General features: G+C 51.5%; 2 protein-coding genes across 5 annotated transcripts; one reads left to right on the top strand and one right to left on the bottom strand.

Annotated features, from left to right (window-relative positions):
* Positions 1-1,576: 1,576 nt before the first annotated feature.
* SLC30A3 (solute carrier family 30 member 3) lies at positions 1,577-11,666 on the bottom strand. 4 transcript variants are annotated; one of them, XM_049696223.1, is made up of 10 exons: positions 11,436-11,666; positions 11,049-11,193; positions 10,641-10,767; positions 5,782-5,963; positions 5,059-5,205; positions 4,808-4,961; positions 4,023-4,221; positions 3,674-3,779; positions 3,299-3,433; positions 1,577-2,403 (listed from the first exon to the last, which is right to left on the bottom strand). In XM_049696223.1, exons 4-10 carry the CDS (start codon positions 5,909-5,911, stop codon positions 2,255-2,257), a joined length of 1,020 nt encoding a protein of 339 aa, XP_049552180.1. In that variant the 5' UTR covers positions 5,912-5,963; positions 10,641-10,767; positions 11,049-11,193; positions 11,436-11,666; the 3' UTR covers positions 1,577-2,254. The 4 variants fall into 4 exon arrangements, with proteins under 4 accessions (XP_049552180.1, XP_033281032.1, XP_049552179.1 ...); XM_033425141.2 differs by lacking the exon at positions 11,436-11,666 and having other exon boundaries at positions 11,049-11,194; XM_049696222.1 differs by lacking the exons at positions 10,641-10,767; positions 11,049-11,193; positions 11,436-11,666 and adding an exon at positions 9,416-9,764 and having other exon boundaries at positions 5,059-5,148.
* On the top strand, positions 9,994-24,426 carry DNAJC5G (DnaJ heat shock protein family (Hsp40) member C5 gamma). The gene is given in 7 exon segments (XM_033425152.2): positions 9,994-10,121; positions 10,965-11,070; positions 20,909-21,024; positions 21,283-21,300; positions 21,302-21,542; positions 21,739-21,883; positions 22,623-24,426. Coding segments are annotated over 6 exon segments (681 nt in total). The 5' UTR covers positions 9,994-10,121; positions 10,965-10,977; the 3' UTR covers positions 22,691-24,426.
* Positions 24,427-24,525: the final 99 nt, after the last annotated feature.

Raw genomic sequence — 24,525 nt, 5'->3', positions numbered from 1 at the left:
AAGGGATCCAGCCTTGTGCGTATAGGGCAGGGCTGCAGCTTAAGGCTGTTCAGAGTAAAAATCTAGTCCTCGTTTTCCCCACTCTCTATTTCCTCTCTCTTCCCCACCCCCATCCTGTCACTTGGGGCCTGTAATCAATGAGTCGTAAAATGAGAAAGTAGCAGGAACTAGCAAAGCATGGACAGCAGCTGGGGCAGCCTTGGTGCCCAGTGTGAGGGACTGCTAGCCCTTTGCCCGCGCCCAGCCTCCCGTGCTAGACTCAGGCCAGCAGCGACTCACCCATCCTGGTCGAGGGGCCCCCAGCTGAAGATCAGAATGGGAAGGCCTATTTTCAACCGGTCCAAAGACCACACCGTAAAACAAGTAATGAAATCTACGTGTATTAACGTGGAAAGACGCACCCAGGATGTATGGCTGAATCATAAAAGCAGGTTACATGTTATCACCTATAATGTAATCCTCTTATGTTATTATGAAGAAGTCTTTGTACTTACAAGAAAATATGGGCAGAGAGACTGAATAGCAGTTCTCTCTGGGAGTAAGAGTATAGGGGAATCATTCACTTTCTACCTTATACACTTTCCTTTGATAGGTTTTTATTTATTTATTTTTATTTTTGGCCACACTGCACAGCCTGTGGGATCTTAGTTCCCCAGCCAGGGATCGAACCCATGCCCCTGGCAGTGGAAGCACAGAGTCCTAACCACTGGACTGCCAGGGAATTCCCGCCTTTGATAGGTTTTTAAAGCGAACATATATTGCCTTTATAATTTAAAAAAATCAACACAATTTAATAATAAAGATATTTCCATTTTGGGGGAGAAGCCTTGCAGAAATATGCATGAGCTAATGAAAATGCTCCGGGTCTTTGCTTCAGGCTGGAGTTATATCAACCTAGGATGGGAAGGCCGGTGGACTCCTGCACTATATCCAAAACAAAAGCACAAAGGGCTTGTTTTTTTAAGAGAAAATGAACAATCCCTTAAAGAGATTTGTAAGGTCAAATCTGTCGAAATATATGATTCAACGTATATGAGGCAAAGGGAGGATAATTGTAAAACAGGTCCTTGGTGTCCACAGCTCAAACCTGGACTTGGGGTTGGCTGCTGTGAGGCAGGGCTGGGGCAGTCGGGACGGAGGGCTGCTCCCCAGCACCTCACACAGCTTGAGAACAAAGCCAAATCAGCACCGTGGTCCAACCCCTCTCTCCCAAATGGCTGCAGCTTCCCGCCAACGAGCCCAAGGCCACCCTGGCCTGTGGGAGCCTTTCAGAATGACTCCAGTATCCCTCAGCTCTTTGCCACCCAGCTTTCTCCTATAACCAATCCCAGAATGAATGGGCATCTCCCTGAGCCAAGGACCCAGGCTCGAGCACACTGCCAAGTAGGGGAAGGCAGTAAAGGGACTGGCGGGTTTCAGCCTACATCAGAATGGATATTTGAGGGTGGAGAGGATGGACAGGGTGGGAAGGGGGTAGGGGGGCTGTGCAAGGTCACTCTGGCTGAGGGATTCTATCCGTTCCCAGGTGACCGGTTCTGTGTCCCCCTCCTGAGGAGTCAGCACAGGGGCTGAAAGGTGCAGTTAGATACAAGTTTATTGGCAGAGCTGCGGCGGAGTCCTCCCTCTCTCTGGGAGAGCCGAGGGCACAGCACCAACAGAGGGATGGCCAGACAGACCCCCAAACAGACACATGGATGATGCAGACTCATAGAGACCATAGCACAGCCACACAGGCACAGAGACACACAGGCCACAGCACCAAGACACACACACACACACACACACACAAAACCATAAGGCTAGAACACACGGACAACGTGCAGGCTTTGGGGCTCCTGCATAGACAGAGAGAGAGCCACATGGGGAGGGGGCCCCTGCTGACCTCCCCCAGGCTTAGGCACACCAACAGCACAAAGACAGGCAGATCCTCCAGCCAGCCAGCCAGCCAGCCTGCCACACAGACAAATGAACTGCACGGAAAGGAGGCTGGGGGCTCCCCCGAGCACGGGGAGCAGGGACCACAGGACTTCTACACACCCCGACTGCCCTGACTTCCCTGTTCAGCCTGACCCTGGCTCCACTCCCCACACACACTTTGGTCTTGCCCACTGGGGCTGGGGGGTTGGCAGGTGGAAGCGGGCAGAGAGGAAGGGTACGGACCCAGCTCCGTCCCTTCTCCGTGAGCAGGGAGGCAGTTGCTGAGAGTCCAGGGCTGAGCCTGGGCCTGGCAGTGGGGTGAGGGTGCGGCCGTGGCTCAGGCTTGGGGGGGCTCCCTGCAGCGCAGGCACTGGGCCATCTCAGGCTGGTACTGCTCGACCTGCAGGGTAGAGCTGGAGAATCCAAACCGGGAGCGGAGCCGGGATGTGGCTTCAGCCAGGACGGCTTCAGAGTCAGCCGTGGAGTCTGCGGGGGAGTGATAAGAGGCAGCAGGTTTCCAGGGGAATTGGGAACCAGCCAGGGGCCCAGATAAGGATGGGTGAAGGGGACCCAGGGGTTTGCATGGCATGAAAGCCAAGATTGAATGGGAAGCTTTATTTTCTCTATATATTGTATGAACAGTGTAAAACTGTCAAAAAGATCAGACAGACTCATCCCTAATCGACTAGGCTAACACACTAGACCGTCATTTTTCTATTCTCTTCTGCTCTTTGAGTATCAGTATACAGCTGTGTATTTCAGCAGCCATACCACCCGCTTTTCCACGACATTCCAGATGTTAAATATTCTGTTCTCATTATCCCTCTAGAGTTACCATCAAATATCCTACAAAGTATAATATTTTTGGCATCCAAATTGCATGTCTCTGATTGCTTCTTGCATCTGGAAGAAACTCAAAAATTCTTTGTCAGCTTGTGAGTCACCATATATATTTTAAATAGTTGAACCATAATGTAGCTAAAATTTTATATTCCGCTTTCTCTCTTAGCATTATACCATAAACATTTTCCCTAGTTGCCCTACAGTCTTCATAATCATCAATTTTTAAAAGTTACATGATACTCCACTGAGTGGAGGAGCCGTAATTTACCTAACTGTGCCCCATCACGAGACCTGTAGGTACCAGTGACCTTTTAAAGGGTTGCTGGTTCCCAGTACTACTTCAGAGAGAGTGAAACCTCCCCGAGAGAGAGAGAGAGAGAGAGAGAGAGAGAGAGAGAGAGAAGGAGAGAGAGATACAAAAGACAGAGAGATGGAAACATTCGCAGTTAATTCAGACCATCTTTCTATGTTTGGATGGTGGTACGGGAAGGGAGAAATGTTTCTGGAAAGTAACTGGCTGGGGTCAGTGTGGACTCACCAATCGCCAGGTGTGCGGAGGCAACGTGGTAAGTAAGCGTAAGGGACCACAGGTGCAGCTCGTGGGTTGCCCGAACTCCTGGCACTGACAACAGGGTATCCCGCACAGGTTCAAACCCCACACTTCGGGGGGTACCTGCAAGCAACACCCACCGTGCCTTATTGCCAGGGCCACTCCTGCCCAGAGGCCAGGACCCCACCTCCCCCGTCCTGTACCACTCACCCTGTTGATCCCCACAGTTTACCCCATCCCTGAACCCTCCTTCCACCAATAGGCCTTCTCCCCACACTTTCTCCAGAGAAAACAGAGGCGCCTAGTCCTGGGGTGAGGTCAGAGAGGGCCCCGGGGGGTGGGGAGCAGTGGCGTCTGACTCACCTTCCATGAGGACGCGGAGAACATCTCGGAGGGTGGGAGCGGTGGATCCAAGGGCACAGATGGAGAAGAGAAAGGTGCTGATGGGGTCAGCTGCCTTGTACTGAGGCTGTAGAGAAAGAGAGCTCTAAGCCTGGGAATCAGGGACCTTTCAGAGGAAGACCTAGGGGCATCCTGGACATACAGGACCTGAGAGGCCCCTGAGAACCCTGCTGGGGTGAAAGGACTATAACCCTGGGCCAGGAGTCCTGGGGAGCTGGGAGATGGAGTGGGGTGGGTGGGGGTCCAGGGAAGGAGGGGCTGGGGGTGGAATTGGGGGAGGAAGGCTGGGGCAGGCTTGCACAGATGGTACCTTGAAGTAGATGAGGATGGAGGCGGCCAGCACCCCAAGGCTCTGCAGAAGGTCCCCCAGCACGTGCACAAAGGCCGCCCGGACGCTGGTGTTCCCCAGGGGCAGGGGCTCCCCGGGCCCCTCCTCCAGCGGTGCATACTCTGCCCCCCTGGACCCGTGGCTGTGGTGGGGCCCGGCCTGGTGCAGCACAAAGGCCATTCTGAGGGGGAAGCAGAGCAGCTCAGCCCAGGTGACCTGCTTCCAGGCTCCTCTGCCCACTTCCACACCTCCTCCTCTCACCTCCCCAGGAGCCCTCTCTCCATCTATTTTCTCCCTATTTTCCCAGTCCCAGGAAAGAGACAATACGGTCCAAGAGAGACAAGTAATGCAGCCTGGGGGCAAGAATACGTGGTGCCAGAGGCGTGGATTCAGATCCTGGCCCTGCTACTAAAGTAGCTATGTGCCCTGGGCAAGTCCCCTGGTCACCTCTTGGGGTCTATCTGATTAACTGTATACCAGAAGCGATACTACCTACCTCATGGGGTGGTTGTGAGCTTTAAATGAGACAGTGCTGATGACAGCCCCCAGCAGGGTGGCCAGTACACAGCAGGCCTTTAACAAAGGTCTTTTGACTCTGAATTTTAGGTCTCTACCCCAGCCCCTTCTCAGGCATCCCTAGAGCAGAGAGATGAGAACAGCATGTGCGTGCTGCGAGTCTGTCCGGGAGAGGAGAGCCTGCTCTCCCATCCTGGAGGAGGAGCCCTCGCCCTGAATCCCACAGGTGCCTGCTCCACACTGGAACGTACAGCAGATTGGCACAGACTGCGACGCTGGCGGTCAGCAGCATGGCACCCCCCTCGATGTGGTAGTCGCTGTGCAGCAGGCGGATGAAGGCCAGGTACAGGAGGATGCCAGTGACCATCCAGAGGGAGACCACAGAGGCCAAAGCCCCCAGAGTCTCTGCAGGGGAAGACAAGCTATCAGAGGGCTGCCCAGGACCCTGAGAGGTACCTTCCGGCAAGACTGGGTGGGTCATCAGACCATGCAGGGGCCTTACCTGAGCGGTGCCAGCCAAAGGTCATGGTGCGGGTGGCTGGACGGGTAGAGAGCCAGAGGGAGAAGAGGCTGCCCATCATGCTGCCCACATCTGCCAACAGGTGGGCTGCGTCAGTCATAATGGCCAGGCTGTGCGCCAAATACCCACCTGTAAGGGTAAAGTGATATATGGTCTGGTCCATTTAGAAAATATCATGCGGTGTGTGTAGAGGCATGGAAAAGAGACGGGGGACACACACCAAAATGTGAACAGCAGTTTTTCTCTGGTAATGGGATTACACGTGGGTTTTTGGGTTTTTTTTCTTTTCACTCATTCACATTTTCACAGTTTTCACCGTTTCACAGTTTTTCTACAATAACATTTTTTTGACCACGCCGCGCAGCTTGTGGGATCTTAGTTCCCCGACCAGGGATTGAACCTGCGCCCTCAGCAGTGAAAGCGCGGAGTCCTAACCACTAGGGAATTCCCCACACTAACGTATTTTAATAAGAAGAAAATAGGGCTTTTACAAGACCAGTTCATACTGATGAGCCAGCCCTGAATTCCCTTGGTGCTGTCCCTCGCCCTCTCCCACTTCCTGAGTCCTGGGCACCCACCTCCCCTGTCCCAGCCATCCCCACCTTCTCTGCATCTCCACCCAGGAACACTCCTGGGACTCCGGGTGGTAAGTGGCTTAGGCAGGCGTCCGGAGGATGGTGTTGGAGGGACTGCTTTCCGACTTACCGACTACTTCCCCGGCCATGAAGACGCAGCATACAGCACAGGCGGCACACAGCTGCCTCTGTGCCTGCAGCCTCTCAGGGGTGAGACCTGGCTGTGGCAGAGGGTCCCTGTGGCAGTGGTGGAAGGACATCTCCACGGGTTTGGGCTCCTCGGGGAGGGGCTCAGAGGGCTCTGTGAAGAGACTGAGGCAGGCAGCCCAGTTCAAGCTGGGGCCTGGTTCAAGGGCTAACCTGCTTCTCACTCCCAGTCCTGGATCCCCCAGACTGGCTTCATCAGATGTCCCACCTCTCTATCCTTTCCCAAGGCCTTGTGGACAGAGGGCCACAGGAGAGATGGGGCTAAATGGACAACTCAGATTCCAGCCTCCCTTTTCCTTTCACGTACAGAGCCATAGAATCTCAGAGCTCACATGGAAAGCACCTTAGAGACGTCTGGTCTACCACTTATTAAAGAATTAGAAGTATGAGGTTCAAAGGGGGAAAGGACTTATGGAGGCCACACAGCTAGTTGGTGGTTGAGCTGAGATTAAACTTCAACCAAATCAATTCATTATGATAGGCACCACGAAGAATACAAGTGGGATAGGATATCCTTTCTGACCTCTGGGAGCCTCTGGTGAACAAGACAAATGTGTACCTAAATACTGTGAGATGTAGCAAAAGGTAGCTATTGCCTTAGAGCAATTAAAGCACTATCAGGGCTCCGAGTGACATACTGACTCTAATGAGGAAATCAGGGACACAACTGAAGGAGGCCCCTGAGAAGGGCCTGGAAGGATGGGAAGGATTTTGATAAAGAGGAGGTGCACGTGCCCGGCGAAGGCAATAGGAAGGGGAAGTGGTGTGAAAGTGTGGGGTGAGGCTCAGCACATGGTCCTGGCCTTAGTGCCTCCCTGCTGGACCTACCTCCCGGTGCCTCCACTCCCAGGTCCTTCACCTTCCCTCTCCAAGACATTCAGCTAGACGTGGCCCTTTAAGAGGAGAGCAGAATGCTGGGACCCAAAAAGTCTGAAGTTCCTGGCACAGAGAGCTAATGGCCAGATTCCAGAGCTGGGTTGTCATGGGGAGGAGAGAGCGCAGACTGATGTGGCTGGGATTGGTGGCAGGAGGAGTGCTGGGTTTGGAGTCTGCCACATGTTAGCTGGACCTCAGTGTGACCATAAGCACCCAGCAGAGGCCACTTTAACTGCACAGTGCAGTAAGCCTCGCTGGACAAATGAATGGGGCTGGAGGCCTCACCTGGGGATGCCACAGGCTGAGCTCAGGCTAACTGAGTTTTCCGTCCCTTCTGGCTTAATTCTCACCCCCATTACTACCCAACCTGAACCCCAGGGAGAAGAGAACCTTCCACAGCATAAAGGACCTAAATAGAAAAGTACAGTTCTAGAAATACTCGTGGAGGTGTCACAAGAATACCCTTGAGAGAAAATGAAGGCTCCAGATAGAAATGTGATCACAGCAGTAAAGTGGGGAAGGGCGCCTGGGGCCTTCTGGCTGAGGACAGCTCTGCCCAATGGGCGAATTCAGCTGTGAGGAGATGGGGGCACATTTGGTGCTTCTAGGGAAAATTCAAGTGCTGGCAGGTAGATTAACTTCTTGGAATCCCCTTCCAAGACTTAGAATCTGGGTGTGTATGATTCCAGGTGTGTTTCCAGAGGAGACGGGAGATGAGGGTGGCTTTGAGATCCATCCTCATTCCTCAATGAGACTACCAAGCAGCGTACACGTACGGAAGCTCAATCTAGTGGGAGAGACAGAAGTGTCGCAAATGACTGACTATGCAAGGAGAAGCTGAGGCCAGGAGGGTTATGAACAAAGGACTTTGGAGCACAGGGGAAGGAGTGACCAACTCTAAAGGGGATGAGGAGACCTTCACAGAGGAGGAGATGTTTAAGAGAAGACCTAGGTAGAGAAAGGAGCTCCAGACACATGGAATGACAATGACAAGATATGCAGCTTGGAGCTTAAGTGTGAGGAACCAGGGGAAGGGCTGAGGAGGAAAGTGATGGGCTCAAAGTAACATAAAGGGAGATACACTGATTGATTTAATCTTTCCTGATCTGTGAGATGGATGACCTTGACGATGGACTAGTCTGGGAGGAAGAGAAGAGAGGAGATGGAGGGGTCCAGTACAGACAAGGCCAGAGGCTCCCTGCGCAGAATCTTAGAGACAGGCAGGCAGGTAGGGAAGAGCCTCTTCCAGAAAATACTGCAGGATTTGGTGACTAATGGTCATATGAGAATGAAAACAAGCTGGGAGTCAGAGATGCGGGTCTGAAGAGTAAACAGAGGGTGAGTGGCTTTGAGGCAGTGGGCAAGATGCCTTTCCTGGCCCTGTAAGACACAGCGCGGCCAGGCATCAAGGTAGTCACCCATCAACAGGCTGCTCCCTTTTGTTTTGCATTAACTGGGCACTAAAGAAGCCTCATTGTTGGTGTGTAGGGGTGCGGGGAGCTACCTGCTGTGTGCAGAGAAGGAAAGACAACTTGCTCTCCCTGGCCCTCTGAAACCCCCGACAAACAACAAATAATATTGAGTAGGGTAGAAGGGAGACTGGCCTGAAGCAGAGTCGAAAGGTACATGAAGAGATCCCAGGGCCACATTTGCCCCCGTCTGCAGTCCTCCGCGGGAGAGATTCCGACGGAAGTCTTCCCTTCCTTCTGCTCATCCACTCCCCCATCCACCCAGGTTTACGGCCCCCATCCAGGGAAAGAGCGAGAAACCCACAGAGGCACCACACCCGAGACAAAGGGAGAGGGGTTGGGAGGGAAAAGGAAAGATAGGGAGAGATGAGGAAAGAGAAGAAGCCGGAGACCCTGTCAAATTCCCGAGATAAACGAACGGTGGGCAAACAGACAAAATGGCCAGCGGAGGTGGCCAGGGAGGGCCTGGCGCGGCCGCTCGGAGGGACAAGGCGGTCGGCGGGCGCCGGGCGCCGGGCGCGGGAGGCCGGCGGGACGCGGAGGCGGTTCTCCGGCCGCCCCCGGCCCGCTGTCCCGACCGCTCCGAGCGCCTCATTTCACACCTCGCCGCCCCCGGCCCCGTCTGTGCGTAGCCGGGAATACCCCCGCCGCCCAGACCGCACCTGCTCCTTCCTTACCGCCCCCTCGCTTCCCAGCGGCCGCCCGCCCCACAGGAGCCCGGAAGACCCGCTGCGGAGCCCTGGCCCATCGTCGGCCCGGGTGCCCACAGCTGGCCACTCTGGAGGGGACGCCCCGAGCCCGGGAGCGCGGAGAGTAGGGCCGGGGGCCTGGGCGGCGAGGGGCTCCTACGACCCCGGAGCAATGCGTACATCGGGGCACCTGGCGCGGACTCCGGCCAGACGGAGGGGCAGTCGCTCGCGGGGAAGTCAGACGCGGCGGGGGCGGCGGAGGGGTCGGGAAGCTTGGGGGGCGGGCCGAGGAGCAGTTTCCCGGGACCGGGAGAAAGAAGGTAGCCAGGAGGAGGCATGTCGGGCTGTTGAGCGGCGGGGGTCGGGGCTGGCTGGGCGGGCTGGAGGGGACAGAACGCAGCGCCACAAAGCCGAGGGGGTCGCGGTGCGCTGGGCCGGCTGGCCGAGAGAGACAACGAAGTGGACGGAAGGCGGAAGGGTGGCGCCCCCCCCCCAGCCGAGGGCCGACCCAGGTCAATCCTACCTCTTCAAACGCAGGCCGCCACCAGCGCCGCCGCGGTCTCGGGGGCTCACCAGGCGAGTGGTCTCAGAGCCCCCCGTGGCGGGAGAGGGCTCCATTTCCCCGCGGCCCCGACCGTCTAGGCCGCACCGAGGTAGGGAGAGGCGTGGCCAACCCCGCGCCAAGTCCGAGCGGCCAGTCGACCCCTAGACTCCCCGCAGGGCCTCGGGGCCACCACAGTGAAGGGAACTGCGGCGACTGTGGCGCCGGCAGTCCGAACTGCAGATCCCGCGGCTGCTGGAGCCCCGCCCCGCGTGGGGCGAGCTCCCCAAGCCCCGCCTCCAGGCTCCCCAGCCTCTCCCTCCACGCCTAAGCCCCGCACCCGGAGCCCCGTCCCCGTAGGCATAGCCCTATTTCCCGGTGCCGGAGCCAGGTGGGGCGGTGGGAGCTCTCTGCGCCCCCGCCGGGTTCTAGAGAACGCCTAATCTCCATAGCCCACCCCTAGGCAGACCAGCCCCGCCCCTACCTAAGCCCTGCCTACCAGTTTCCAGCCGAGCTCCTCAAGCCTAGGGACCTTCCAACCAATCTTCAACCAAGGGACACCGCCTCGTGCAGGGCCGCGCCAGGGCATCCCACCCCCTCTCCCCACCACCCGTCACCTCGTGGCCCCAGCCTCCCCACACGAAGGCAGAAACAGGTGTGGAGGAGAGAACCAGAAAGAGAATGTGGGGTAAGCAGTGTGACAAATCCGGGAGAACTCCAGGGACTCCGGCCAGAAACCCCTCTGTGGCGGATGTGGGGTCGGAATTCGCGAGCAAAGTCTGCTGCCAAGCACTGTACCGCTCATTATTATTTATTTTTATAGAGACATGGGGCGGACAAAAAGCTTCCAGCTCTCCTTCAATCCATTATTATCCCTATTTTTCGGACGAGTAACAGTCCCAGAGGAAGAAGTGTCCGGGGTCATGCGACCAGTGAATAAAGGACTGGGACTGGAACCCCATCCTCTCTCCCTCCCCGGTTCAGGACGCCACAAGGCGACTGGAGAGAGCACACAGCCGCAGTTTTGTCACTTAGAGGCTGGGGCAGCCGAAAGGAAGAGCGCTCCACTTCTCTGGGGTCACAAGCCCCAGGTTCATGGAGGGAGGCTGCGGTCAGCTTGTCCTTACCTCCAAACCTGTAGCACCTTCCCGGGCATTACTTCATCTTGCCTCATTTAAACTAAAGCCCAGGGGAAGGAGTGACTTACAGCAAAGTCTGTGGCTGAGCCTGGAGTCGAAGCTTCAAATGCTCAATGTTCTGTGCCCCTCACATCTGCCACCAGTGTACAATGAAAAGGGGTGGTGACTGGATTGTGCACTCCAAGCTGTGACACTCTGTGAAGAGAAGGATCCGTAGGAGGAGGGGAAAGAGTGAGCATGGATGGGGAAGGTGGAGGGTGAGAGTCGTTAGCTAGCCCAGGCAAGAAACCCATCAAACGCACCCTTCAGAATACCCTGGGCTTCAGAATACCCGTCAGAATGAATTTAGGGTTCTGGTGACAGTCATCTAACCCCAACATTGTTTTTTTCAGACAATGAGACTCCATGCGTACTTCTAAAAACAAAAAAAACTGGAGGACGTGCCAGCTAGAGTGGTTGGAAGTGATGGGGTTAACCTGGGAGAGCTTCGCGGAGGAGGTGAGGCTTGAACGGATTAGGCAAGCTGGGCGGCGGGCTGGCTGTTCCGGCGGGGAGAGTGCGGCTTGTGCCAAGGTTTGCGGGCGGCGTGTGCTAAGCGATCGTACTGCGCCGGGAGCGCTGCTGCACGGAAGAACGAAAGGGTCTGCGCGCGCCCTCGGCGCCGCCTCCACCCACGCCCTGCACGGGGCCCGCGCCAGCCTGTTCTCCACACTCTTCCCGCAAGGCCCAGCCCATAGTCCACGCGGGGCAAGGGAGCGAGGGTGGGGGTGGCTTTCGTCCCCCAACCTCCCCTAGAGGCATGGGGCCTCAGCTCCCTCCGTGGGTTATAGCAAGGCGAGAGGGGAAGCCACCAGCAAGGTCACCTTGTTGGTCCGCGTCAGAGCTGGGGTGGAATTCATGTCCCGCTCGCCTATGTCAGGGCCCCGGGCACGTCCCGCCTGGCGCCGTCGGTTTTCGAAGCTCCGTCCGCACTGGGCCTGGGGCATTGCCAATTCTGAGAGCCTTGGAGCTGGGACGTGAGGGCCACTGCTCACTCCAGGGCTCAGATGCGGTAGCCTCGCCCAAAGTGGCGCGGGGCAGGCGAGCTCGAAAATGGGCAGAAACCGCGGGACCCTATGCGGGACGGGGTGTGGGGGGCGGGCTTCTAGGAACGCCTCTGCCAATGACGACAGCAGGGGGACGTGGTAATAACAATGGCTTCCTCCGGGATTTCCTTTCCTGGGCAGCCCGTGGCGCAGGGACAGCAGCCCCGGGTGCCCGGGAGGGGGCGCAGACGCCGGCACGTGCCCGCCCCGCCACTGCCACCCGGCGGGGAGCGAGAAGGCAGGACTGGAAAGGGGCGTCGGAGCAGACAGATAACAGGGCTGCCCTTCGCCTCCCCTCCCTGGCCTTGGAACTTGCTGCCTCCAGAAGTCCAGTGCAACGGCAGGGAGAATACCAACAGTTTCTTTTGCTTGGAAATTTATGCATGAAAAGCCTGGCAGTGAAACAGACAGCTTGCACCTGTTTCTCAAAGAACCATCAAGGCCCTATGAAAATCTTTGCAAAGGGTCCTCTTGAATTCCAGGTCTGAGGAAGGCATTCTGCATCTGGACAGGAGCTAGGAAAACTGTGCAGGAGTTAGAAGGACAGCTGAGGGCTGGTGCCCTGTATGGAACTCTAGTCTTCATTCAACATTTACTGAACACTTATTCCTGCCATGTGCCCTGCTATCCTAGCTGCGGATTCCTGGTGAACAAGATAGACGTGTTCTCTCCCATCCTGGCTTTAACTTGATTGCAAGAGATTTCTATTCTGCAGACTTTGGTTACTGATTTACCCACATGCTCTTACGCCTTCCTCAGATACCAATTTTCCCTAAGGTGAGTCCTTAGTCTACTCTTAGTTGTGGAGGCAGGAAGGCCTGATGTTCCCGAGAGGACAGGTCAGTGCCAGCTTCCAGAGCAGAAGGCAACAGAGCAGCTCAGAAGGAGGCTTCAGGGAGACCCAGGCTGGAACAGTTCATATTGAGAGAGAAGCAGAGCAAAGCCCAGTGCTGAGGTCAGGATTTAGGCTGGGCCAGGGATCTCAGGCAAGATTCGGAATCCAAGGCTGTGGGCAAGGGTTAACACTTGAAAGGGCCAAGCCAAGCTGAAGGGTATGCACACAGGTGTTACCCCTAGAAAGCCTTTCCTGACCCCTCCCACCCCTGGGTGGGTTATGTGCCCTTCCCTGGTGATCTCAAGGCCCACTGTGCCTCGGTGATGTTAGCACTCACCACGTTTTAACAAAATTGTTTACTTGTCAGTCAGTTCACTAGAGTACAAGCTCTCTGAAGACAGCTGTTGTCTTTCTCAACACTGTGTCCCCAGCACACCATAGTGCCTGATACATAGTCCTCGATAAAGCCATCCCAGAAAGGAGGAGCTGATTGTCAGAGTGGAAGCAGGATGGAGGAAGCAGGATTTTAGTGGGAGATACGGAAGATGAGGGAAGGCTGCAGCTTACATGTCACATCCTCAGAGAAGCCTTCCTGACCCCCCAAATCAGCCTAGTGCATGTTATGCATTCTCATTGCACACTTCTTTTTCTGCCTTAGCACTTATCCTACTGTAATTAAATTGTTATTTGGAGATTATTTCTTTTTTCACTTGGCTTCCAGGATACCATAATCTAGTTTTCCTCCTATTTCACTGAGTGCTTATTTTCGGTCTCCTTTGCTGGTTCCTCCACATCTTCCCAACCTTTTAACGCTGGAATATTCCAGGACTTGGTCACCCTCTTCTCTTACCTTCCTACACTTAGTCCCATGGAGATATCAGATATCATCCAGTCTCAAGGCTTTAAATACTACCTAGAAACAGCAAGAAGCAACGATTGTTGAAGCTGGGTGATGGGTACATGGAGGATCATTGTACTATTCTGTTTGTATATGTGTTTGAAAGTTTCTATTAAAAAAAGAAACTTAAAAAATAAATGGCAGCTTATATGATGATTCCCAGATCTCTCACTTGAACTCTGAACTCATGTACCCAAACGTCAGCTTGACCTCTCCTCTTTAATGTCTAATAGGCATCTCAAGCTTCATCAAAAACTGAGCTCCTGATCACCACCCTTATCCCAAACCTTCTCTTCCAGCAGTCCTCCCATGTTAGAACATGCGAACTCCATCTTTCCACTTGCTCAGACCGGAAGCCTTAGAGTCATCCTTGACTTCTCTATTTTTACCCCACATCCAATCTGTCAACAAATCCTGCTCCCATCCTTGTCTAAACCACCATCGTCTGCCTTCTTGATTACTTCAGTAGCCTCCTAGGTTGTCTTCCTTTTTCTACCTTTGTTGCCCTATAGTCTATCCTCAATCCGGGCTAGGCAACTAGGCCAGATTTCATCAGTCTCTGTCTCAGTATCAGCCAAAGGCCTTCCACTGGCCTGCAAAGCCCTATGCAATCTAACCCCCTCTGATCTCATTTCATGCTACTCCCACCTCACTCCCCAGCCACTCTGGCCTTTGTGCAAGTGGGTCCTATGACATACCCGGTGTGTTCCACCCCAGGGCCTTTGCATTTACTCATCTCTTTACCTATAATACACTCTGCCAGATGTCTTCACAACTCACCTGAGCATCTGCTTCAGGTCTTGAATCAAATATCACTTTTACAGGGACTTCCCTGGTGGTCCAGTGGTTAAGAATCTGCCTTCCAATGCAGGGGACATGGGTTTGATCCCTGGTCAGGGAACTAAGATCCCACATGCCACGGGGCAACTAAGCCCGTGTTCCGCAACTACTGAGCACACGGGCCACAACTAGAAAGCCTGTGAACCACAACTAGAGAGAGAAGCCCGCGCACCGCAATGGGCGCAACTAAGACCCGATGCAGCCAAAAATAAATAAATATTACTATATATATATATCACTTGTACAGGCCCTCTCTGCTTATCCTTTTAAAAAGTGCAGTCTTCCCTCAAATTTTTTCCATCTCCATCCCTGCTTTATGTTTCTCCATAGCAACTATTACCACCTAACATACTGAATATTTTACTTATCTTGTTTACTGTCTATCTCCTCTCACCAGAATTTAAGCTACATGATGGCAGAAGTTTTTGTCTGTTCTGTATGTTGCTATATGCCCAGTACCTAGAACAGAATCTGGCAGAGGATAGCACCTAATAAATATTTGTTGAAGGTATAAATGAATGTCTATCTTCCACATTAAGCTATAATCTATGAGAGCCGATTATCACTGTATCCAAAGTACTAGGCATAGAGCAACGATTAATAGATATTTGTTGAGTAAGTGAACTGACTAATTAAAAGGACAGTTCATGAGGGGAACTGGTGTGAGGGCAATGGTATAGAGGTGAGAAAGAACAGGAATATTTAGGAGGAAAAAAAGACTGATGGTTATGGAAGGTTTACTTCAGGGCAATAGCAGACAATGCATTTGGAGGGATAACACGGTGTCAGATTGTAGATTTCATTGCCATATTTTAAGGGTTGTTTTGCACCCCATAGGCTATGAGCAAAGGAGTGGTAACGATGGTAACATTGCTTTGCTCTAGGAACACTGATCTGGTAACCAGTATCCAGGATGAGACTGGCAGTAGGGAGAACAGGTAGAAGGCTAGGACAACAGTCAGCGTGACATGGAAATCCTTTAACTGAGGCGCTTCAAAGCTGTGGGAGCTGAAAAGAAGGGGACGATGAAAGAGCAATTTTGAAAAAAGAAATTCGTAAGATTTTTTGGCCCGAATTTGGGGGAAATAATGGTCCACAGCCCGCTGATGTTTGGGTTTTGAGCAGCATTATCTTGGAAAGAGTCATAACATTAACGTAAATAGAAAAAGCAAGAGGAACAGCCAGTCTGGGGGCAAGGTCATAAGCTCAGATTTCAGAGTGTGGTTTTGAGGCAATGGGAGACTGGCATGTGGATGACACTAAGCTGAGCTAAAGCAGAGTAGTGCCCGCTGAAGCCACGCCCATAGACTGCATCTCTGAAGTAGAGAGGAGAGAGCAGAAGCAGGAGCTTAAAGACCAAGCCATATAGAATATCCACAAAGAGGAAATGAAAGAAGGGAGAGGAGCCAGCAAGGGACAGGAAACTTATCAGAGATGTAGGAGGAGACACAGAATAATGCAGAGCCCCAGAATTGAAAAGACATGAAGTTGGTGGAGCTGAACAGAAAGGAGAGGAGAGATTTAAGGCCCAAAGTCTCTTCCCAAAGCAGAGCCTGATAGTTTTCACTTCATTCAGTCATACTGCCTGAAATTCTGCCAGTTATTCCTTTTGTGTTGGTTAAGAATTAAGAGGGTGAAGTATTAATAGTTGTTCTCACTATAAGCAGAATTATAGGGTTTTAATTAGATTGCTTTCCACCTAACCCGTAGGGACGAGATAATTTTATGGAGGTAATCATTTTTATTAGAAATGTTTAAAGGAGAGGAAGTGAGAGAGGTAATGTTGGAGTTTTGACTGCTTGGGGAACACTATGGATATTTTGGAGGGCAGAGGGCACTGGGTAGAGGAATGAGAAAATAGGGTTCTAAGGGGCTGAGAAAAGAATGTAGAAAGGGGATGGAAGGATTCCAATGACAATTTCCAAATCTTCTTAGAGGGAGGACCCTGATTTACCCCCTTCCTCCCAGAGACAGAAGGAAAGCAATTTCTCTCTTCACAAAATTGGGAGGAGACAGGATAGAAAGAATGATGATGATGATGATGACAATGACATAGCACTTACCACATGCCAAGCACTGTTCAGATTAAATATTTAATCCTCTTAACAACCCTAAGAGGCAGAGACTATTATCTCCATTTTACAGGTAAGGCAGGTGTGCCCTGTTAGCCTGCCCTTAGGTCTGCAGAGTCTGGGGTTGCAGGGCAGAGAGGACAGGAGTATAAAGCAGCTTCTCTAACTGGAAGCCCTCTACCTCCCACCACGAGACGTCTGCCCTGGGGAGGACAGGCGAACAAACGGGGCCAGAGGTATTTTTAGTCACATGTAGTATGTATGCCTTCAACTGGGGGGAGGGAAAGCAGGATATTACCTGACATCACCATGAAAGAAGGTGAATATCAACTACAGATTTGGTCTGTTTCTACACTTAGATTTTAAAGTGGAAAGGGAGCTGGTGTGTATGAGGAGCAGACACAGTATGGACACTGAACTTGGAGTCAGAAGACAGGTCTGGACCTCACAGGTTGACCTTGGGCAGGTTAATCCCTTTCTCTAGGCCACACTTTTCTCAATTACAAAAGGAAGGCATTGTATGAGAGTTGTTTCTGAGGTCCCTTCCAGCTCAAAATCTGTACGATTCTAGAACCTGGGGGTTGGGTGTGACAAATTATGATCTCTCTCTCCCACTACATATGTTGGAGAGCGTGATATTTTGGGTATAAATATACCAATGTCTGTCGTCTGTATGTGTATATTCCAGCTATATGACTAAAACTTTAGTTGTTTGTGGATAAATAAGGGATGCTTCTTGGTTTTCTCCAGGAAAGACCAAATGGCTCTGTGACACAGTAAACTTCTAAGATCACTGACTCAACGTATGACGGGAGGGCAAATGATTCCAGAAAAGGTTTGAGTCTGTCATCATTCTTTAGCATGGTTTTTTCAAATTTTTTCCATTTTTTTTTTACAACCAAATTTAATTTAGTCTTGACCTCAACCCTGTGAAACAGCACAGGATTTTACAGAAGAGGGAAGAGACTCAGAGATTAAGTGACTTGTCCAAGATCACACAGCCTGTTAGAGCCAGAGCCAAAACAAGGATCTAGGGCTTCTGACTCCTGGCTTGTACGTTCTTCCTAGTTCTGTGCTGAATGTTAGAAGAGACCCTGTGCATGGAAAATGGAGTCAAAGAGGGTCTGCTTCTAGGTAAAGGCCAAGTGGAGGCCCCTGGCCAGAGGATGCCAGCTGACCTGCTTGCTCTATTCCCATCTCTGCAGCTGCTGGCTGCAGTGTCATCTCATTCAGAGCGGAGGCGCAGAAGGCTTAAAGATAATGGCTATTTCAAGAGCCACTATGATTAGAATTAATTAGAATGTCAGAGGGCAGTGATAAGAAGTAATAACATTCTGGAGCCTCTGGCAAGATGTGAAAGCTGTTTACTAACTCTTCTCAGAGCCTAATTTGCCGTCTTTCTTGGGCTCATTTCTGTAAAGCAGGGATGGGCTCATACCACCTCCCAGGGCTGTTGTGAGGATCAGAGGAGACAATGAGGTAAAAGTGCTTCAGAAAAGGTACACAAAAGCGTGCTTGTCCATTCAACTTAACCAACATTTATTGAGTACCTACAATATTCCAGATACTGTGTTAGGAACTGGAGGAAAACTAAGACAAACAAGAAACAAGGAGCCCAGAATCGCCCTTACTATCTCTCCTAGTGCCTTCTGTCTCTTCTTGTCTCAGATCATATGAGGAAAAGTGGGCTCTGCAGTCCTGTCCAATTCCCCAGCTATCTGCTTCTGTCCCAGGCAATTCTTGCTATGGCCCAAACTCTGGGCCTCCACTGGACCAGCAGAGGGCTCCCTCTGCTATAGTTCATTCAGCAAATCATTAATTCACTTATCATAAGCCAGGCATGGTTCTAGGTGCTGGGGATACAATGGTGAGCAAACATACAAGGTCCCTGCCCTCATGGAGTTCACTGTCTACCGGTGAAGGCAGACCTTAAACAAATCAACGTGAGATAAATATATATTCACAAATCAGGGTGAGGATGTTAACGAGATGGGGAGAGAGAAGTGGAACTCAATTTAGAAGGACTCTCCGAGGAGGCACAAAGCTGAGAGCCACAAAGGATGAGAAGTCAGCTACGCACGTAGCCTGGGGAGGAGCCCTCCAGGCAGAGGAGTGGGAGGGAACACTGTGTCTTCAAAGAACTGACAGAAAAGCAGTGCAGCAGAGACCAGAGCACGCAAGACAGTGGTACTCCGTAGAGCTGGAGTGAGAGGCAGGGGCCGGACCACACTGGGCCTGTAGACTGAGGTGAGACGTTCCCTGTAAATGCACTGCACTTCCAGTGCCTTCTGTTCTCTTCCCAGTGCTGGTAAAGAAATGACTCGGGCTGTTCAAGTTCTATCCTTCCATGGTGGTGATGAAAGGCTGGAGGTTAGTTAGAGAAATCTGGCATAGTACAAACCATCAAAAAATTGTTAGCTTTACCTCCTTTACTTTAGGCGACTAACCTCTAAACTCATCTAACCCAGAACCTATGAACTCAGTGAGGGATACCAAAGATTTCATCCCCACCCCTACACTGATCACGGATCTACAGAAATAAACTAATTCAGTGGTCGTTTTCCTGTTGCACATGGACTCTTTAGTTTGCTCAGATGGCTCACATCTTTGGGGTGCAGTATTTACAAATTAAAACCTAGAAGGGAAGGTAAATGTACACAGGTAACAGTAATAAAAGGAAGAGATAATAAGTCACAAGACAGGTAACAGAGAGATAGGACTGAAACAATAAAGTTCTTTCAATTCCATGTTATAGGAGCCATTGAGTGCTCCTTTGTTACGAAAACCAACATCATGAAGTGGTAAATTAAAAGGGAGGCAAACCTGTAGGAGATCACAGGAATTAAGTAGAAATAGGTGCTCTTATGCCCTGCAAGTAGCATGTCAATTAGGGAGGTAAATTGGTACTTTTGGTAACTTTCTGGAAAGAAAGTTAGCAATATGGATCAAAAGCCTCAAAAAAATTCGCTTTGACCCAATAATTCCACTTCCAGGAATCTACTCTAAAGAAAAAAAAAAGATTTATTTGTAGATTTAAAGATAAGAATTTTCATAATAAGGTCATTATACTATCAAATGATTATAAACAATTATCCAATCTGGATTATATAATTACATTATGGTACATCCTCGTGATGTAATAGTATTTAAAGAAAGTTTCTGAAGAACAGTAATGACTTTTGGAAATGTTCAAGACATCAATTTAAAGGAACATGCCATCTTAATTACAATATGATAGGATAACTGCTTTTACAGAGGAAGGTGAGAACAATTGAGGGAATGAAGGAAAGTTTCCTAGGAATACTTACATTTGATGTAAGTCTTAAAGCATGTGTAGGAGTTTCCCGTCAGAAAGGAAAAAAAGGACCAAGTGGAGACCCCTAAATTCCGTAAAAGAAGGCTGAGAAGGTAATATACCTCTTGAGAAAGGTTTGTAGCAAACATACCTCTCATACAGCCACGGTCTGCAAGCGCCGTTATCTTTCCTTAGGTGAGTTGGTGAGCCACGTCCCTGATCGAATGAGTCCCTTCCCACCCGAGAAGGGACGGCCCTGCAGGCTGCATCCGCGGGTGGGGCTGGAACCGACACTCCGCAGCCCTTGGTCGCTGGTGCCAGGCAGATCCCTACGCTCAGGCTCCCCGCGAGAGAAATAAGTCCCTCCCAGACCTACCTGCAGCGCCAAAAAGGGACCCCTAGTGTTGACGCAGTGCGCAGGCGCAGTCGGCCACTGGCCCGCTGCCGTGTGAAGTTTCACACCTTGATGGAGGTTGCGTGAGGCCTCCCCGGCTGAAGAGAGCGACTCCGAGGTAGACGCCAGGCTGGGTGGGTGGGTCCACACAGAGCCAGAGGGGACCTGGGGAACCAGAGCGTTCCCTCTGAGCTTGTTGCCTTGGTTCTCCCAAGCCGCAGCCTCCCAGGCGCTCCCCCGGCCCTCTGGGGTCCTGCTCGCTGCTACCTCTCTGGTCTGCCCCACAGCTCCTCCTTTATCCCTTGATTCACCCCTCTGTTCTCCCTGAGGGACAGAGGTGGGAGGGTTTGAGCGGGGAGGTTAGGAGGAAGAAAGCATCTGGCCTAGGTGCAAGCACTGCCTCCCGGCCTGGCTTTTGGACGCCTGACTTCTCTTAGGCAGCGCAGGGTTTCGTCTGACTTGCTTCTCCCTTGGGAATTGGGGATCTCCATGATTCCCCACCCAAGCTGTTCAGGGGCTGGGGCCCTGCTGGTCTTTCAAACCCAGTAATGAGCTTGGACAGGCTCAGGGCTGTTTACTTAAGGTACCAGTAGCTCTGGACAAAATCGATCTTTATGCAGGGTTTAGACCTCCTTTGGCTTTACCTCTGTAGAATGTGGGGTGTCTGGAGGTCTGTGCATCTGAAGGACACTGGGAAATGTGAGGAGAAGATGTTTCCTCTTTAAAATTCGAAGGTCTTGTCACCCGCACTCTCCTGCTAGTCACAGATGGCAGTCACTGTTGCCTTATACTTGTCCCATTGTAGCCACTTACCTGCCTTGCCCCTGAAGACGATGAGCTTCCTGTCACTGGAAGTTCGCTTCTCTGTGGCCTCACCTGTGGAAGTTCTCACAAATGCTGCTTCTCCTCTGACCCAGATCATGGCTCACGTGGACAAAGCAGCCCGCCCGTTGTCCAAAACTGGATCAACCCTCTATGCAGTGCTGGAACTTAAGAAGGGTGCTTCACCTGAAGACGTCAAAAAGGCCTACAGGTTCAGACATCAGCCCCTTATTGAATCCTGCAATTCTCCCCCTTGAACCCTTTTCCCTCTACCTTGCTTTCTGACCCATTTTTAAATCCCCAAGCCTTCACTTTGGGACCAGGTGGGGCCATCATCCTCTTCAGTGTGACACGAGAAGGAATGTAGACTTGGGCTGAGTGCCTCCATCCTTTGTACCACATCTCATGCATTGTTTTTTCACCATCTAGAGACCTATCCCTGTCATTCACCCTAACCCTCCCTCCCCAGCCATTCCCATCCTCTCCCCACCCTCCTTTGGGTATTGCTTGGGTAGGAGACTGGCCTTGAAGTATCATCCAGACAAGAATCCAGGGGACCCTCAAGCAGCAGAAATATTCAAGGAGATCAACACAGCCCACTCCGTACTGAGTGACCCTAAGAAGCGGCAAATTTACGACCGGCATGGCTCATTGGGAATATATATATACGACCACTTTGGCGAAGAAGGCATCACATACTATTTTACGCTGAATAGCTGTTGGTTCAAGGTACACAATTCTTCCTAGTCTCTTAAGAATAAGGAAGCAGGGGCAACCCTCCTCTATTAGGACAGCTAATCCCCCTCTCCTAGGACACGTGCTTCTGTTGTCTCATATAGCAGGTGCTGGAAGGATTGAGGGAGGGGAGCTTGAATGGAAATACACAAGAACTGCCGGATTGAAGCCATTCTTTCCCACCTTTTAGACGCTTGTCCTCCTGTGTGCTCTGCTTACCTGTTGCTGTTGCTGCTGCTGCTGCTGCTTTTGCTGTGGAACACTTAAGCCACCACCCGAGGAAGCAGCTAAGAAAAAATATGAGCCGAATGTCCAGAATCAGCCTCCAGGGCCAGGTGAGAACCACAGGCAGGGACTGGGATGAGAGCTGGAATAGGGATGCAGGAAATGGTTGGGGGTGAAACTGTGAACTCCCAACTATGGGAGTCTCAAGTCAGTACTGGGGCAAAGTGAAGAAAGAGAAGGGGATACACTTGGTTTCTGAGTTTGTTTATGCCACACACTGACAGTTTGAATGTGATGTTGGCCTCCTATGACTGTTAAGCTTAACGAATGGGGTGGAAGTTCAGGAAAAGAATGGGGTGGGGGACTGTGCCTAGAAAAGGCAGTAGTCGAAGACAAGTTAGAGGGCGCAGTTCTTTGCATTTACTCAAGAGAAAGGTAAAGTGCCTGAGATTATCCCCCTTATTCACACCAGTGCCACCTAGTGATGTGAATGCATAACTGCAAGATAACCATTTTTTCACCAGTGGACTAAAAACTTGTTACTAAATACGTGTTTTTCAAATTCCATCACAGGACACAGAGAACATTTTAGGAGAGGGGAAGATAATTCTAGTGATGATAATTATTAAAAGATGAAGAAGAGTGAGGTATGAAAACTGAAATGCAGCAATAATTAAAGGGTAAGAAAGAAAAGGTTAGACACTAACTTCAAATGAGTCATTAGTGGAAAGTTCATATCTTTATAGTATGGACTACAGGTATTTGTATCCTTACCTATAGGGGGTTGGCTTTAAATTCTGGGTGATCATTTCTTCTGGTTAATAAGATGCCATCTTCTTCTGCCCTTAGGTGCTGACCCAGTGAGGGTGCCTTCTGCTGCCCAGTCCGCTGGACTCGGTGAAGAGAAGAGCAAGTAGCCCTGTCCTGACATTGACCCTGATTTTCCCCTCTACTTGTAAGACTCACATCTTCAGAAGCATCGATGGCATCCATCCCAGTGAGGATGCCATCTTTGTACTTGATGGTATAACTGACCCTGGCCATACAGGGTCACCCAGCTATTCTTCTTTTTAGCTGCAGTCCCAATTTTAGTCTGTTAGAGAGCAGCCCTCATATCCCTACCCTTGTGAGGTCTTAGGCAGTGATGACAGTCTTTTCCTGAGCATTCTTTTTCCTGTGCTTTTCTTGGGATTTGAGCCAATGTCAGCTGGTCGGGTCAGCCACTTGCGATATCTCTATCAGGATCCCGATAGCCAAGCTGGATGGATCCTGTCCTGGAGCTGCCATAGCAGCTAACCCTTCTTTGTTGCAGTTCTGTGTACCAAGAACTCTGAGTGTCAGCCACGTTCCTAAGCGAGTACACCTTTCTGGGGGCTGGTCTCATCTTCTTCGGTGCCCATGCCTTTGGCATTGCCAGCCTCATTCCATACCACATGAGACAACTCAGGAAAAGTATCAATGCATTTGAGGCTTAGGGGTAATTATCCCACCTTTGGATTCTCCCTGGACTGCGGCTGCCAGCATAGCACCCATTAGCAGGGCGCCTGTGGGTTGACTGAAGTTCACACCTCAGTGCCTGCCTGCCTCCGTCCTTTTGACCACATCTTATGCAAGCTTATCCCTATATGTTTTGTTCTTAAAACTGGGGCATGAAACGTGTGATAGGGTAAAGATTGCACTTTTACAGACCCTTTCCCCATGTGTGCCTCATCGCACTGTCTCTTTGGTATCCTCATCACACCATTTCTCGTCTATGCAGGGTCAGAGTCTAGTAACTCCTCAAACTTCTCTCTCCTGACTGGGAGAGGGGCTAAGGGATGTCAGTGAATAAAAGAGCTTTTGTCCAATCCCAGTGCATATGTTGGGCCCCAAAAAGACAAATTGTGCCTGGGATAGAGAAGAAGTAGGAGAAAAAGATAGAGGGCCAGTGTGCACATCTGAAACCAGCCTGCCTTGGAGAGCAGGAGTCCAGGACAGCTGTGGAGCTGGGGCAGAGGCTTCCCAGAGCCTTGTGATGATGACTTTGTCAGTGCTCTAAAATTTCCCTGGAGACTGATTCCCCTGGTGCCCGAAATAGGTCCCTGGCATTCAGGTCCTTTCTGCCCTGCTCAGCTACTCTCAATTTCCTAACAAATTTAAAGTCCTTGGATGGCTCCAGTGATGTGTTCATGGACCAGAATCCCACACTTTCTCAGGGGCTTGCTCATGAGGTAGTTCCAGGCCCTGGCACACCTGCCAGCTCCAGCCTCCTGGGCTTCTTTTCCTAGGCGGATATAAGAAAGGTCTGGGCAAAACCAAAAATGGGTCCAGAAGTGTTGAACCAGAGCCTCTCTCTCATCTCTGGTGCCCTTGTTCTGAATCACAGGGTTCAGAGGAAGAGGGCCAAGGTCACTGGCTAAGCCTTAGAGGCAGAAACTTTCACTGACTGTAGGTCTGGCAGGATCTTTCCTCCCACCCTGAGCCATGGATGGTACCTCTCATACAGGCCGATTCAGATTCTGTGTCACTGCCCTGGAAGAGGGGCCCAGGCCAGAGCATGGGGGTCAGGGGCTTACAGGAGCCCCCTAAGAGCCCCTTTGCTGTCCTACCTTCCACCATAAGCGGTGAAGCTCACCCCGCCTCTTGCTCAAGGGAGTCACCGTTCCTGAGTGAGTCAGGGTCACTCGGTGACAGCTGTGGCTCGCCTTACATGAGCTAAATTGGGAGCTGGAATGTCACACACAGATGCCCCTTGTTCCCCACCCCCACGTTA

This window comes from Orcinus orca, chromosome 13 (assembly GCF_937001465.1).
Source record: "Orcinus orca chromosome 13, mOrcOrc1.1, whole genome shotgun sequence".
NCBI classification, from domain to species: Eukaryota; Metazoa; Chordata; class Mammalia; order Artiodactyla; family Delphinidae; genus Orcinus; species Orcinus orca.
Note: the sequence above shows the minus strand (reverse complement) of the source record. Positions and strands in the feature narration are given on the sequence as shown.